Here is a 16,484-nt window from a genome sequence, read left to right on the forward strand (position 1 = left end):
CCAAACGGTTTCTGAATTTCCGGTTTTTCTGGATTTCTGGTCTTCAGGGCCTCCCCAAAGGTATTTCCCATTTTTATTAACTCCTCTTTGATTTAAAGTAGGACAGGTGAATTCTCCATTTCTCTAAGTCATGAAATCAAGGAGAGTGAAGCTGATGACTTGTTTCATCACTCGTATTTTTACATAGCGAAGGGTGTGCATGCGGTCACTCATGACACATATACGTAGATGCTTATGTAGCAAAGTAAGCCGTGAGCCGTTCTGGATTTCTGGTTTTCCTGGTTTCTGGATTCCAGATTTGAGGTACTCAACTATATACAAAAAAAATTATTCTAAGATGATTGCCTAGTTTTTTAGCTCCTGAAAAAGTAAATTTAAAAGACTTTTTTAAAGTTTGTAACGAGTGAAAGAGTGCTTTGTAGAGAAAAATATTTTTATGAGGACATGATTTGTATTTTTTGTTCCTAAATTAATATGGCTATTTGAATTAACCAATCAAAAGATAATCAAATACCTCACCATTGATTTTAGGACAACCACATACTTTGCCGGACTTCATCAAAAGAAAATAACACTGCTTCCAATTCATACAAACAGTAAGGTATTTATTCTCCATGGATTAGTTAGCTAACAATGGTAGACTGGTAAAAAAATGATTTAAAATGCATTGCAGATATCTTTTTTATCATAATTCTAGTTGATAAAAGGAAGATTGTGAAATCGAATCACATATCAGAACCAATATCCATAAAGGTTAAAGCAATTAATTAATTGAAGAAGGACTCTAAGAACCTCCGAAAATAAAATATATGCGTTCAGCATTCTTTCGGGCTGCATCCGCGTCCGTTGTCGAAGAACCACAACAGTTTCGCCAGCTCTCCCGCCAGCGTCCTCAGGTAAAGGATGAAGTGAAGCTTTTAGTCCTCTCTTGTATAGTCAATTTTTGGCGCCAATTCGGTGGATTTCTTTCGACCAATCAGGGAACGTCCTCGTATTTGCGTCGAATATACCGCGTGGAAAAGGTATATTCGACGCAAATACGAGGACGTTCCCTGATTGGTCGAAAGAAATCAACCAAATTGGCGCCAAAAATTGACTATATAAGAGAGGACTAAAAGCTTCACTTCATCCTTCACCTGAGGACGCTGGCAGGAGAGCTGGCGAAACTGTTGTGGTTCTTCGACAACGGACGCGGATGCAGCGAATGCTGAACTCAAGTAATCACCGTGGAAACCTGTGTACGAATAAAATATATGCATTAACTTCAATGATACATAATGAGATAAATGGAATGTTTTCCTTGGAGAATGAAATAAAATCTAAAAAGGAGGTGACGTGAAAGCATAACAAATTAAACATGCAAACAAGGGTGATCAAAGCTTTCGTGACACTGTTTTTTATGAATTAGAACTATCACGTTTATTTCAATTCCAGATGAACACTTTATGATGTCTATACAAGATAATTAACATGACCTATAGAGTCAGCAGAATCTCATCTCTCTAAAATTTCATCCTAGGTAGTAATATTTGAGTTACTCCACGGCACTACATATCCAAATGATTTCCCGATGACACCCCCTTAAAAATTCTTTCAAATAGAATACTGTCTACCATAATACTCACGCAGCATAAGCAACTCTCCAGAGATAGACCCAGCAATTATAGTAGAGTGCCAATTATCTGGGGTAATTAACAGTAAGTGGAGATGGATAATTTAAAAAGATTGATACGTAAAGCATTCACGACCATTTTCCCAGTAACTTTGACCTCAGTTTCAGTTTCATACTTTATCCACATCTTATGATCTATTGTATTGAAATGAAATTAACTTAATCCTTACACTCGTAGCTCATTTTGAGTGTGAAGTGCGAAGACATTTAAGGCAGTTTTGAGGAAGTTTGCAAGATTTTAAAAACTTTATTAATTCCTGTACCTATTATTTAACACATCTAGATACAGGAGGTATAAAATGTAAAAAAAGTTGGACTGATGAACAGAACAGCGGCAGTTCTCCCACTATCAATGAGGGTTGATAAATTAGCCCAGTGGTAAAAAGGTTAAGTACAATCTGGCAAGTTTTTTTTTTATTGTTTCATATGAAAACCTATTATGTGAGATAAATGTGATTAAATACTAATGGGCAGTAAGTTGCTGATTGAGACACAGCCACCATCAGCTACAGTGAACTAGGGATGTGAGAGTACTAAAAAATTCGAGTTGAGTCGAGTACTAGATAATGACTTGAGTGATATGAGTAGCATTACAAATGTTGAGTCAAGTTGAGAAGATTCGGTTTCAGTGTTGTCAAGGCCAATAACTTCAGAAATCTGCCGAAAGGAAGCGCTATCATGAAGCATTATTACAATTGTGCAAATGCTCATAGTCAGGGCTGTTTCCGGCAGTTTGGATTATTAATTAAATTGACCACTTATTACTAGAGGTTAATTCATTCCAATAGTGCTTATGGAACTTTTCAAGACACTTTAATTGTCATTCATCTCCTCATACCGACGCAATTACCATCAACATTCCTCGTAATCTTTTCCTTTTTACATCAAGCTACGCATTCAGAAAAGAAAATTCACAAAGGGATTAGAAAATGAAAATATATTGTGGCATGTATATTATCATATTGCCAGATCCCGAAATGACCAAACTCGACTCCACTCGATACTCACGAGTAGTTTTCAACTCGAGATCAAAAAGCACTACTCACACATCCCTACAGTGAACACAAACATAAACGGGTGCAAAGAATGGAGGGACATAAAAGAAAGAGTATGGATTGCAGTCGATAATCGGATATAGGAAAATTGGCACTCTACAGTATTAATGTGGAGGAGAGTCCTTGGGTGACATTCAAAGCAAGTAATACTAGAGCATGCAATTACACCCATTAACGTGAACATCGATTAAAAGTCAACTTACAGGCATTAATCGTTTGCAGGGGGAGTGAATCATTGACTCCCGACATGGTGCTCTGTATGCTAACTTCAGACATTCGGCGCAAGTGAACCCCAGGCCCTGCCGTGGTTCCGTGAGTGCCTGCCTTTGTTGCCCCACTGACTGAATCCACAAACAACTGAGGGTTTGCCTGGACAAACTCCACTACAACCAAGAGCAAAATGAATTTGGTGAGAGCTCACAACAATTACTGGAGAAAAATTTAGTGGGATACAGAACCCATGGAGAGCCTTGTTTTTTTCCTTGGATCAGACAAGCTAAAGAAACATAATGCATACCTCCAAGTCACAACATTAGTCAACTCTTGCTAGTCTGAATATTCAGCTGACCTTTCAATTTATTTAAGTGGGGGGCACTGCTTTTGCAAAACCTATGGCAGTTTTTAAAGGCCTCACCAATGGACTGAGCTCACTAATTGGTAGTAAACCCAATACATATTCCATATGGAATATTAATTTTAAAGAGAGAAATATTATCAGATTTATGATTACCAACTTAATGATATTTAACGTGTCAAGTCCTAGTCTGTTTAGAAAGATATTTGCACCAATCTAAGACAGATCAAGATGCAATGGAAGAATAAAATATGTCTTGTTAGTTAACAAAGCAGGGATCGCATGAGTATCTAACATGTACATGATTCAGCACAATTCCCATCATATTCTTCATTCTGATGACAACGGTAGACATAGGCCTGGTAATTCCAGAGGTCAAACTACACTCGGACACCATAACAAAAACTTCAAAGCACAAATCCACATGGTTCAATACTGTAACAATGGCATTGACTTGAACCGAATTGGCATGCAGAAAATACTGTAGAATCTTGCAAAGAAGTACCTACAGAAGAAGTTTGTCATATTCAACACCTATAATGTCAAAAAGTCTTCACACAGGTTCATCTATTTGATAACCCTCGTAAGTTTCTCCATAAAAAATTTCCTATCGCTTCAACTCTTGAAAAACTTCTTATCATGCTGCTATCGTAGTGTTAATAACCAATGATATTTATCAATCTCGGAGTACATATAAGCAAGCAAAGATTAGTGTCAATCTCTCCATATACTGAATTTCAAAAAGGTTAGTTCATAGAATATTATGCATCAAATCCACAACATATATTATAAATGGAAGTTTGAATGGACTTGCAAAAACAGGCATGGGCTTTACAGACATTACTGCAGTCATAAATAAAAATACATTGGGGTCATTCCATTTCAATTCACCCAATATGAATAAAATTTGCTGCTCAACATTTTTAACTATCCTGATATTTTTTTAACATTGGTTCCCTACAAGTAGACAATCACAAAACACCAATTTAAAAATTTACAAACCATACTTTTTTTTGGCCGTCATTTTTAGAAGGGAGGCTGGGCAAATTCTGATGCAAAACGTGGTTTGCATCAATTTTAATTTCGAAGCTATTTTAAAAGGTATCAGAATCATTTCAAAACCAGTGTGTTCATCATGAAAAGAACTTTAGGAAACCATCTTTTTAATTTCTCTATCATAAAAGACAGTCAGTCAAAATCATTCCACAAAAACTCGGGAAAAATTTGTCAATGCTAACTTTTTAACGCCATAAATTTTTATGAAGGAAATGAGACTCACTAATAAAATGTTATTTCTGAGTTGAATACTTAAAAAAACTATAGCACATTCATAGTTGGGTACCTTATTGATACAGAACTATTCCATTGAGAGCCTTGTTGACTAAAAACAGAGGTTTTCTCCATCATAGGAGGAACATCAAAATGCAATGAGATTTGACAGAACACATTTCCCAATTTTACGATCAATTTACGTAAAAATAAATTAGCAAATAAATATAATATAAGAAAAATCACACATTTACTTATGCAAATCTGGTATATATTAATAGTAACCATAGGGTTAAATCACAGTGAACAGTATTTGCTCATAACTTTAATCCATCATTAGGGAGTCGCAAGACTTAGACTAAAATAAATATGTAAATGAAAATAGGCCCCTTCAAAAATGTAAATGGCAATTAGGCTGACAAAATACTTCTGCACAAATTGAACGTCTTCAAGAATAGGTTCCTGTATGCACACAAAATTTAAAAATTAAATTTCACCTAAATTATGGATTATATCTGGCATACTTTCAGGATAGGAAGAGGCACAACTAATACAATGTTACGCAAAAGCTGAGCTGTGGGTCCCCCAAATTCCATTTTAATTAGGTTTGATAATGTATCTCAGTTGCGTTTCATTACTTCATAAAAGGAAGAAGTCTAGAAAATTTTCAATTTATATCTGAATATACACTATAGGTAATCTTAGAGCTAATTCTCACATAGATGATGTGGCTGTCCATTGCCAAGAGGATATTTCTGGTAACGAGCAATATTAACAGGTGGAAGCATCGAAAACCGAGCAGAGAGTAAGGGCTCTATTCTCGCACATCCAGGGTCAGTAGGATGAAAAAGGTTGTACACTTGATTGGCTAGAGGCCGAGGAACAGGACCTAAAAAAAGGAAGAGAGAAATGTCAGCACATGTAGATTAATTAGGTATCAATCCATATTATGATGATATACACACATGCGCATAAAATAATTACTGCAACTATGTACATAGAAATAACCCCTTCCTGCAGAATCACATCAACATTAAAAAAAGAAGGAGGGAGAAAGGCCTCCCTGAAGGATATGAAATGAGCTTTACATAACTTTTTGAAGCATTATAGATTTTCTACAAGACAAATTTTTGCATCATTTTTGAACTAATGTAATCATAGTAACTAAAATAAGGATTTATGCCACGTAATGCACTAGAAGATTATGTGGCATACACTCGTATGCCAACTTTGTCATGATACTTAGCCATTATCATTACTTTGATTCAGAGCGTCTGATATTAAATTTGGAGTTACAGGCTTCATTTCCAAAACCCTGTGAATGCTCACATCTGAAATTGCAATATTGCCTTTACTAGGGAAAATAAGCAATTCAATCTTGCATAAAAATATGACTTTGCAATTGTAATTTCCCCTTCACTAAGAAATATTCAAACTGATTCAATTTTAATCATTGTAAATGCATACATGTATGAATTTCCTACTCTTAAAATTTACAATTATTTCTCAGATATGCAACATTGTTTCTTTGTATTTCAGAGCTAATATGCAACATTTACATATTTGAAATTTAATTAAAGCTTTTATTAATATCTGTTTTATTCTTTGCATCCTTTAACAATAAAATATTAGAAAAACAATAACTGGTAAGAATCAGTACCGAGAGCATGATTTCAGATGTTTTCACATGCAAATATTTATTTTGGAGCCATCTGTAACTTTAGCGTCGCCTTAAATTTTAAAATTCCAATGAATAAGTATTTCTCCAAACTGCTGACAGGGGAAATAACAATCCCTGTCAAAGACATTCATAAGCACCATAAAACAATTAGATTTACAATTCATGCATATCACAACACAAAAATTGTCCAACTTACAAGTCTTATCTTCAGCAGCAGAAATTTTTCGGTAAGAAAGAACCAATGCTAGAGGGCTTCCAAACATGAAGAAATCGCTAACTTCAAACTCCAGTTTACAATGATGAGTATCACTGAAAAAGACAGGATAAAAGAATGCTTCAGATAGAGAAAAAAATATGGGCAGGGATGGAAATAAGCTCTAGGGATATAACATATGAAATAGAAATAAAAAATAAGACTTCAGTCACTAGAGAAACCATAGAATTACTAGGCTAACGCCTTTTTCAAATGACCTAGCGGCAGGGAATCCAAGGGCATCCATAAGGCAGAACACAAGTCTCACTTCATAGCCTTAAGTATGGCTGCAGTGGCCTGGCAAGGGGGCCTGGCCCACCCAGAAATCTTGCGGCTTCCCCAGAAAAATTGGACAAATTGAAAAATCAACAATTTCTGTATTATACAAAAATTATAAGAAATTAGGCTGAATTTCAGCTCTGAAAATGTTGTATAAAAACTTTGGGGGGTAAACACTCTCTATTTAAGAGGAGGTATATATCTCCGAATGAGGGGTGGTCTCATGGCTGAGGTCCATGTCCCAGCCAAAATTCCTAGCAATGCCCATTGGCCTTGAGGTAACTAATATGAGTTTGGGAGGAAATTTTTCCATGAACTCAATCATGCTTTGGCTTGTGTTGCATGAGGATCTGATCTCTCTTTGCTCTGTTGCGAAGACTGTCCTTTAACCTTTAGTTGTCACTTGTCCCAGATGTTGTGCCATGCAGTCCTGTCATGCAAAAGTGTCCAAGAGACAAATGCTGCGTACAGTTCTGAGATCAAGCAGTCCCATCTAGTAGCCACAATTGTGTGGTCTTGAAAACTAGGGCTTTAGAGTATCACATTTACTATTTTCATCCACATCCACCCATCACCATAAATAACTTAATTGACGCTTTCCCAACTCAAAATGACAAAATAACTAAATGTACATATACGAATCCCAAGCTGAGGTTTGCCCCTCCTATATCTTGCCTTCTTCTCTCCCCCACCTGAGCGATTCCACGAATTTCCATTCATTCATGTGAGTAAAGGAGAGCTTCCGACAAATTCTCTGCTCTTAGGCCATTGAAAACACTGAGCACATAACAAAATTTGCATAGAAATTTTACACATACATTATTCTCATACTCAAAATTCCATCTAAGAATAATGAAGTTCTCTCTCAAAGAGTCCTTAAAGCAATCTAAAATAACAAACTATGAGCATAAATAATAAAATATTGTTTGATTAATCTTAATTTTGAACTTTTTAAAGAAATAAAAGAGACAGGATTATCTGTGTTTGCTAATAAATTATCCTGCCTTTCCCTATCATTACCCCAGATATCGGAAGTTAATAGTAGTTTGCACACACAAATTATGCGTAAATTACCAAACTATGTAAACTTGTATCCAAACTTGTCCCTGAAGGCAATTAAAAAAGTAGTATAAATTAAATTTTGTAGTTTGGGCCCAATAAAACTTTGAGGTCAAAATAATATGAGGCTTTTTTATGAATATACATTGACCATTACGAGCAGTAATCTCCATAAATGTAGTACCTTGTGGATGAAGATCTTCTTCGTGGGGTAGGAGCAGATAGGTGCCTAATGTGATGGTACTGACTATGTGAACTGGCTGAGGGTGGAGGGGTAGGAAGAGGATCACCACCGGGGAAATCTGAATGGCCAAAGTCAGCAGAGTGAAGACGACCACCATCATCTGCAAACGAAAGTTTCTGTTACAATTCAAGCCAACATGTACCTATTCCAAATGTGCATGAACTTTGCTTCATATGCTTCATATTTAAGATAACTGTTCTATCTTAATCTATTAAGTATTGTGGAAGAGAATAAATTCAAATTTTCACATGCATAATGGAAAAGAAAACTTCAAGGATTAATCAATTGAATTATTCAGGCATTCGATGAAGTCAATGTTTGAAAATACCAAGAAAAAATGAATATGAATGTTAACAAATTTAAATACAAATACTTTCTTATTTATCATAAATTATTTGCCAATTTTTATTATTTTATTTAAATTTCATTTCATTTAGCAATCACTCATTGAATTCCCTTGTAAAAAAAACATTACAGGCAGTCTAATTATACTAGTTACCATCACAGCACCCAAAATCTAGCAAAATCCCAAATACCAATGGGGCTGGATTAGGGGACTGTACCACCACATGCTTAAGCAGTTGGACCAAGAGTTATCAGAATACATTTACAGAATCAATTAGCAGAATGAGTGCTCTCTTTCTGCAATGGCTGGTGCTAGGGCACAACATTTATTCAAAAGTGAGCATTTTATTAATAAAATGTAATATAATACGATGTAATAAAACATAATAAAAACATGAAATAAATTAAAATAAAATGTGGCTTCATAATTACGACACTTGGTAATGATTGATCATTGAAAAGGATGCCATCAACAATGAATCAACTTTGACTCATTTACTTGGAGGAAATAACAATTTTTATCCATCCCTACAAAATGGAAATATTCAAAAGGAAAATACGATATCTATACAGCAAAAATAAGACTAGAGAATCCTCTAAGAGTAAAGTAAGACAGAATGTTAGCATGAAAAACAGAACATGTGGTTTCTTTAACATTAAATACTTAAAAGCATAAATAATAGCTACGAATATTGCTTTGAATAATTTCATAAAAAGTCAAAACAGGTTCAAATAAGTATTAGTGCAAGGTAAGAGGTCTTTATAGGACAGGGATAGGTGAAAGAAATATAAAAAGCATCATGCATAAGCCACCTGAATTAGAGGTACCATGATTGTCACCATCAAGTATGCTGTTCTCACTGTCGTGGCGTGACTGGTACTGGGCTGTGCGGCACAATGCATCGTACCCCAAAATGGCACCCACAGAGTCACCTGAAATTTGAGAGTGAGGGGGCATCCATTAATTACAAGTGACACATTTTGGGGGGGAGGGAGTCAAGCCAATTCTCACCCAATCTCACGTGCAGAAGAGGGGGGGTCTTGGCAAGTATTGCGTACCCATACAGCACACTTGGTGTAATACACATGTATTACACAAAGTGTGCTGTCTGGGTAATTTTTTTTCTGCAAGAAACAGTGTAAAATATTTACACTGTTCACATATGTGATTCTGGACTGCGACCTATGTAATGTTACTTACTAGTCTTAACTAATCTTAAATAAAAATAATTAAACAAATTATTTTTTTATCAATCCAATGCAATGAAGCAAAGATTAAAGTATTTACACTGAAAATATGCACTTTGAACAATCTTACATGAGATTAGAGAGCAGGGGAGGGGGTCGAACCAAATCTCATAATATCTCGCTAAGGAGGTAGGGGGGGTCCAAAAATCGCCAAAATCACCTCACGTAATGAATGGTTGAAGGTGGAGTTGTAAAAAGTTATGACTGGATATTATAGAAAAAATTCCACCATTACGTTAAGCTCTTACAGTCTTTAACACTCTGAAGTCTCTTGAAATGAGCATCATATAGATCCCAGAATCACAAGTGTAGTTTTGCTTTTCTCTCCCCAAGATTCGATTTTCAGTGAGAGTAGACTACAGACAGGGTTGTGACTACACATGCTTCATTAATGAGCAGCAAGTGGTAGCAACATCCAACTTAAATGCTGGTTTCCATGAACCATGGATGACCCCAAAGTTTCCAGATCCTGATACTATTGCGAATGGCAAATATGTAAAGAGTGTTTAATGGTTTGGAATATGTAGTTCATTTCAGGGAGAGGCAATCTATTGCAAGGAAGAGGTATCAGATCTGAGGAACCAGAGATGTGTCATAGACGAGACTCTGTAACTGATGTCAATATTGAATAACTTAGTGCCCATAAAATTCCACAAAAGTCAATTAAAGTATCATACCACCATCACTTATTGGAATGCGGTCCATTTAAAGACCATTGACCTAGCCATGTCAGAGTTGAATCCTAACAGGCAGCAATCAATGAAATAAATCATAAAATTATAACTACATAACCATTTATTTAAAAAATCTTCAGCAAAGGCAGATAAAAATGATTGCTACAATGCTTGTAGCATAGCACAGCACACTCCCGATTATCCTGGCTAATGATAGGGAGAGACAGGACGAATAATCGGAAAACATGGATAACCCAAACTTTTGCTTTAATGCCTTGTAATGTTCATAAGGTATGCAAAACAAACGAGATGCTAGTATTTATGCAATTATTCTGTTATTTAAGAGTGCTTCCCTGACTCATTAACCTTTTCCCTACTACACACGTATATATACGAGTGGACGTTTCCTGACCCCGGAGACGACGGCCGTATATTTACGTGTGAGATTTTCCTGGCCAGGAGAACGAAAGCCGTATATATACGTTTTCTAGCTGTCCCCCTTTTATGACGGTCGCAGGTGTACGACGTCTTTGTTTCAGGACCCAACCCTGTGGGATTTAGGCTTTACCCTCGGAATCCAGGAGCAGGTGCCTGGACCCCTAGTCTTTTATAACCCCTCTTAGCGGTAAGGAACAGCGGTCATACAATTGTTTATCCAGTCATTTTGCGAGATAAATAATTGTTCATTTCTCAAGAAAAATAAACTAAGAATTGTATTCTTTGTCCTTCGAACAGCATTTACAATTTTTAAACGAAATTCTACGATAGATATTAACTTATATCTCGAGTTATGTATAAACATCAACATAGAAATTTTTGCTGTATTAAATGCGTTAATATTGACCTTAGAACTTGACTTAAAATTTTACACTGCACAGAAAAAAATGAGGAATCCAATTCAAAGTCTGCAACTTATGTACAAGCAACAATTATCCATATGCTAAATACATATAAATAATACATAAGTTGACCGCGAAACAATGCCACAGGTATGGTCGTAAACCCAGAAAGGAGGGAGCACAACTACAATCGGAGTCCGAGATAATCGGAGTCCCATCGGAGAGGGGTCGAAAAAGGTTCCGCGAGACCCTTCTAAATGAATTTCCTCCAAAAATGCTCCGTACCACGAGAAAGAAGAGTCTCTTGGGGCTCAGTACAGCAGTAATGCTAAGACGAAAACTCCGCCGTCTCGAAAGGGTTAAGAGCTTTCTTTGCCATTTCGCGATCTTTTTAGTGACGACTCATTTAGTACTCATATTATTAATGCTCCATCTAAGGCCTGGTTTCGAAAACCACACATCCGTGGCTGTGTGATAACGGATACAGAAAAGTGGTTTGCACGAATGCTTCAAAACCACTGCTCGATGTAGGAAACTACACTGTTAGCCACCATGCCACATAGTCGCATCTCACACCAGTTGCTAGGGTTGCAACTGCTGCAGAACACGTATCCATAATCACAAAGCACGGTCACTCACTGCAAGGCTTAGAAAACAGGAACACGGTGCTCCCGTGAATGCAGCTAGCGTGCGATCACATCCGTTTTATGAAGGGGATTCTAACGGAAATAATAAGCCCGGAGTATCCCAGCATTAATGCAATACTTCCAGTGATTTTGCATCCAATTTCAGTTTTTTTATATGAACGCAGGAAATATTGAGCGAGAGTGAAAATCATGCATGGATAATCTGTAACATGGATATACCGCATCCGGATAATTGGGAGTCTGCTATTATTTGAAAATAGCGACAAAACCTAAATTTCAATTTTTTTAAATTTTCCAATGTTACCACAGAGTAAATTTCCTTTTGGTAAGATACCTATTCACAGAAATAAAATAAGTATAGTGTATTTTTATCTAGTAAATGTCCTTTTACTTAGGAATGTATTCTATTTGTTCCAAACTGGCACAGTTTGGTGCAAGGGTAATAAAAAATGTGTAAATCAAAAATTTACACCAGTTAAAGAATCTTATACATTTATGATTCATCTGTCAGTTCCATTAACCCTCTTAGCACTATCCTTCCTCCTGGGGTACAGACGAGAAATGCGGAGGGTATTTTCATAAAATGTAGCAACTAGGGAAAAAAATCAATACAGAGCTATTTTATTACATATCCATAAGCGTTGTTTTTAATTGATGAGGTTAAACTGGTTAATATTGACAAAATATTTTTATGTTTACTGAAATAAGTTATGGCAATGCAATGAGTTATAGCAAATTATATAATGGACTGCGTAAGGGCCAATACATTGCCCCGCCGCACTTTTTGCCCGAGCGGCAAAAGCCAATGCATTGGCCCGCCGCACTAAAACGGTTAAGAGAAAAAAAGACATATTTCATGTTGTTAACATACCAATAAGGCAAATTTGACCAGAAAAGCCACGCCCCTCTTCAGATCTCAAGAATTCTTGGTAGGCAGCATTAGCAGCATTTATGGTACGCGAAACAGCCTCATGATATTCCGGAGTTGACGTTGCAAAGATAGGGATGGCTCCAATTGGAATGGAATCATGAGTTACATGAGGAGTGTCTGTGCAAGATGGGGATACATCAAAGCTGTAAGGACTGAGACTGAAATATAAAATTTACCAACGAAGTAAATTAGAAAATTGTAGGCAAAATAATATTAATAGAATAAAGATATTTATTTCACCACCCAAAATTTACACCTAAATACATATAAACAGTGAAATTAGGTACCCCACAAGATACAATCTTTTGTAAGGGTTGCCATTCAACGAAAATAAGACAGTGACCGGCAGTACGCTTGACAAAATTGTTTTAAACAAAAGCAGCTCATCCATGATTCATCGTAAAAACAAGTGTCCTAATACAATGAATAAAAACTATGCTAAAAATTCAAAGCATTTATCAAATATCCAAAAAACCTTATTTTTATGAATATCACCAAAAAAAAAAACAAATTTTCATCTCCATCCATGAAAACATGAGACCACCTTAAAGAATGATGACCAGGAGCTTTCAAAAATAAAATACATTCTTCATATTACACTAGATCCATTGACAGAGGTGTGCAAAATATGTTTCAAGTGATTCAATTTTTTCTCATGAGACTAGGTTTCCACAAAATAAAAACAACATTTATCATTTAATTAAAACTTTTACATAATAACTGTATGTAACTGTACTTTTTACGTCTGGTGTTAGAGTAAAATAGGAGACTAATAGGATTAGGATTACCAGAACCACAGCTGCATTGGGTGGAAACCAGTCCTAACTTTTCTGTTAAGCCAGGTGAGGCTAAGATATATTAGATATATGTACTCCATGTTTGGTAGCATCAGGCACTGTCAGAAAGCTATTGTGCTGCAGTGGTAGGATTCTGACACTTAAACACAAAAGATAACAAAAATTCAATGAATAATCCAGTACACTCACCTTGAAAGAACTCCCAACCCTTCTGTACATATGGATGGACAAGAGACCAATTTTATGCTAATATGGCCAACCATGGATGGATAATGTTGTCTCATCACAGATTCAAAAGCTCCACGAAACGTAGTTACATCAGACTTCTTGGCAGTGAGGTCAACATTTACATCTGCCATAAAAAAAATAACATCCATCACTTAAAAAATAAAAACGACTAATAATAGACAGTGTGGAGAAGTTTCTGTGGAAGTGGTTTTTTGGAAAATGTGATATGTATCTCGCTGACTCTACTCTTTACTTCATTAAATTTCTTGATTATTGACTCAAATGCTCTCAGTAAAGCATAGAATTAGAATTAGAATTTTTTTATTTGTCCACAGTGATACAATACACTAGTTACACACTAGGCAGGTATATAGGACACGTCAAAATATCAAATATTAGTTTAAAGTACAATATACACATCGAATATAAAATTTTACACTGTGAAACCTTACATGCTATGTACTCAAATATTCATTAATGCTATAGAAGCATTTTTCAAGAAGATAAGTAAAAACAATTTTTTTAAATACAAGTATTCTATTTTCACATTTTATATAGGTAGGCAACTTATTATATAGTTTCGTGCACATTGCACGGGGTCCTTTGGTGGTATGGGTAAAATTTTTTTGAGTGACATGTAGATCATTACACTTTCTGGTATTGTAGGAGTGTATACTATTATTTTGAATGAAATCGCTAAGGTGTTGTTTTGCATAGATTGAGAAAGACATACTTCATCACATTGAATAAATACGAAATATACAATATCTTCAAGATAAATTTATTCATTTGTCATTTGTACATGTCAAGATATGTTGAGATACATATCAACGAACTGTTATCTTTCTGGAGGCATGAATAATTTTGCAATACTTCATGCATCCCTTTTTTCTAATGTTTCCCAAGGGTACTCTTTGCAGTGGGTACCAATCTTCATCACAGTTACCAATGTTCTCATCAATTCATGTTACAGGCATCCCCCGAGTTACGTAAGAGATGCGTTCCAGCAGACTATGCGTAAGTCGAAATTTACGTAAGTCGAACCTTTGTGTTGGCACTTCAGAGATTGCTGTATAACAAGTTGTATCGTACAGGAATGAGCGCAACCACATATGCCACCACATCCATCGCTAGAACTGCAAATTTTCACGTTGATTATTGACTTGGGATTTATAAGCGATTTTTCTACAGAAATTAATGAAATTTCCTTCGAGGAATGACAAAAATGGGTCACTTTGTTATTTTTAGCACGTAAAAAACTCTATAACTATTCGATATTTTTTCTACCATAGGTTGTACAAGCGAATATATACTTCTTCGCGCTCGCATTCGAAAATTAACGTAATCATTTGAAATACGGTTATCGCTTACGTAAGTACGGATTTACGTAAGTCGAGACATACGTAACTCGGGGGATGCCTGTATTGCATTTGTTTTTGAAAATTTCCTCAAGTATTTCAAGAACACACGGTGATGTTCCACCAGTGAGCATCCAAGTAATCACAAAAACAAACTAAGAGCCGATTTCCAAATCTAAAAGTAAATCCACACATTACGAATTTATTAAAGAAAGAAAAAATGAAAGGCATTGCTTACCTAGAACACTGCCGGCATGAAGAATGAGAAGCAGGACAGTTGTACCGGAAGATGTCTGTGATTGATCTGAAGAAGGAAAAACAGAGCCAGAATGATGGTGGTAGTGATGATGTGCAGGAGACATGGTTGGGGACGCTGGCAAGGAAGAGGATGTGTCCAACACAACTCCCTGCACCGGCCTCGCAGCACGCTCACTAACCATTCGCTGGAGGAATGAGTGGTTGAATATGCTGTCTGCATTTCAAAGGAAGACAAATAAAATTAAGAGTACATACTAAAAAGTGGAACCACATTTACAGCATCAGAGAGTAAAATAACTATTAGGTGCAATGGAATTTCAAAAAGGTTCAAATAACCAGAAAGGCAAATTAGAAGCTAAATAAAAGTGATTCTACTCATTTGGGAATCAAAACTATCACTACAAGGAATAACTATGAAGAAAAAAATGGTCACCGTTAAAACCAAACCCATTTTATTCTTCTTTTGAAGAAGAAAAGGATATACTATAGACTCAAATGCCATTCATAGAAGTTCATTACATTTGCTGAAGTTCAAAACAAAGACCTTAACACAATTCCATTATCATCCATTTCATTTTAAAATCTATTACCTAATGCCATAAGTAACAACCAACTCAAATCCACAGCATAGACATTGCAGAGTCAAACGGTACAAAAATTAATGGAATTGGCCAATTTTGACCATTAAGTTCCAGAGTTATTGAGACAAGGAGTTTTATACAATTTTAATTGTGGATACACTTCCCAGCCAATTTTCACAAAACATTACTAACTTCAACAATAGTATTTCAATAAACACACACAAATATTGCAATGAACAATCACAAACTACACACTCATATATTTTGGAAGACAAGACACATCTAAAAGTAATCTCGATTAGTTTTGTCAGGAGAACACATGCAATAGTGGATTGTCGTGTAACCAAAATTTCAGCAGTAGTTTTAATAGCAAAAATTTCTTCCAGATGGAATGCGATATGTTCTCATATTTTACTGATCAAATGTAACCAGATCAATAAACATGTATATGCAATAAAAAGACTTTTTATTTCATGTAGTTTAAAATTAACT

The 16,484-nt window shown here is 35.7% G+C and overlaps 1 protein-coding gene across 9 annotated transcripts in view; it reads right to left on the reverse strand.

Moving 5' to 3' along the window:
• The window catches only part of LOC124159116 (protein retinal degeneration B), a 274,532-nt gene that overhangs the window by 13,708 nt on the left and 244,340 nt on the right, over positions 1-16,484 (reverse strand). For 7 of the 9 annotated variants that reach the window (XM_046534682.1, XM_046534680.1, XM_046534673.1 and 4 more), the window contains 8 exons: positions 15,392-15,625; positions 13,757-13,919; positions 12,711-12,928; positions 9,245-9,364; positions 8,027-8,186; positions 6,448-6,560; positions 5,289-5,459; positions 2,931-3,110 (listed from right to left, as the gene is read on the reverse strand). In XM_046534682.1, the coding sequence (XP_046390638.1) occupies positions 2,931-3,110; positions 5,289-5,459; positions 6,448-6,560; positions 8,027-8,186; positions 9,245-9,364; positions 12,711-12,928; positions 13,757-13,919; positions 15,392-15,625 (1,359 nt within the window). The remainder of the gene's footprint in view (positions 1-2,930; positions 3,111-5,288; positions 5,460-6,447; positions 6,561-8,026; positions 8,187-9,244; positions 9,365-12,710; positions 12,929-13,756; positions 13,920-15,391; positions 15,626-16,484) is intronic. The other 2 variants (XM_046534679.1, XM_046534683.1) reach the window with 2 other exon arrangements.

This window comes from Ischnura elegans, chromosome 5, assembly GCF_921293095.1.
Source record: "Ischnura elegans chromosome 5, ioIscEleg1.1, whole genome shotgun sequence".
Classification (NCBI taxonomy): domain Eukaryota; kingdom Metazoa; phylum Arthropoda; class Insecta; order Odonata; family Coenagrionidae; genus Ischnura; species Ischnura elegans.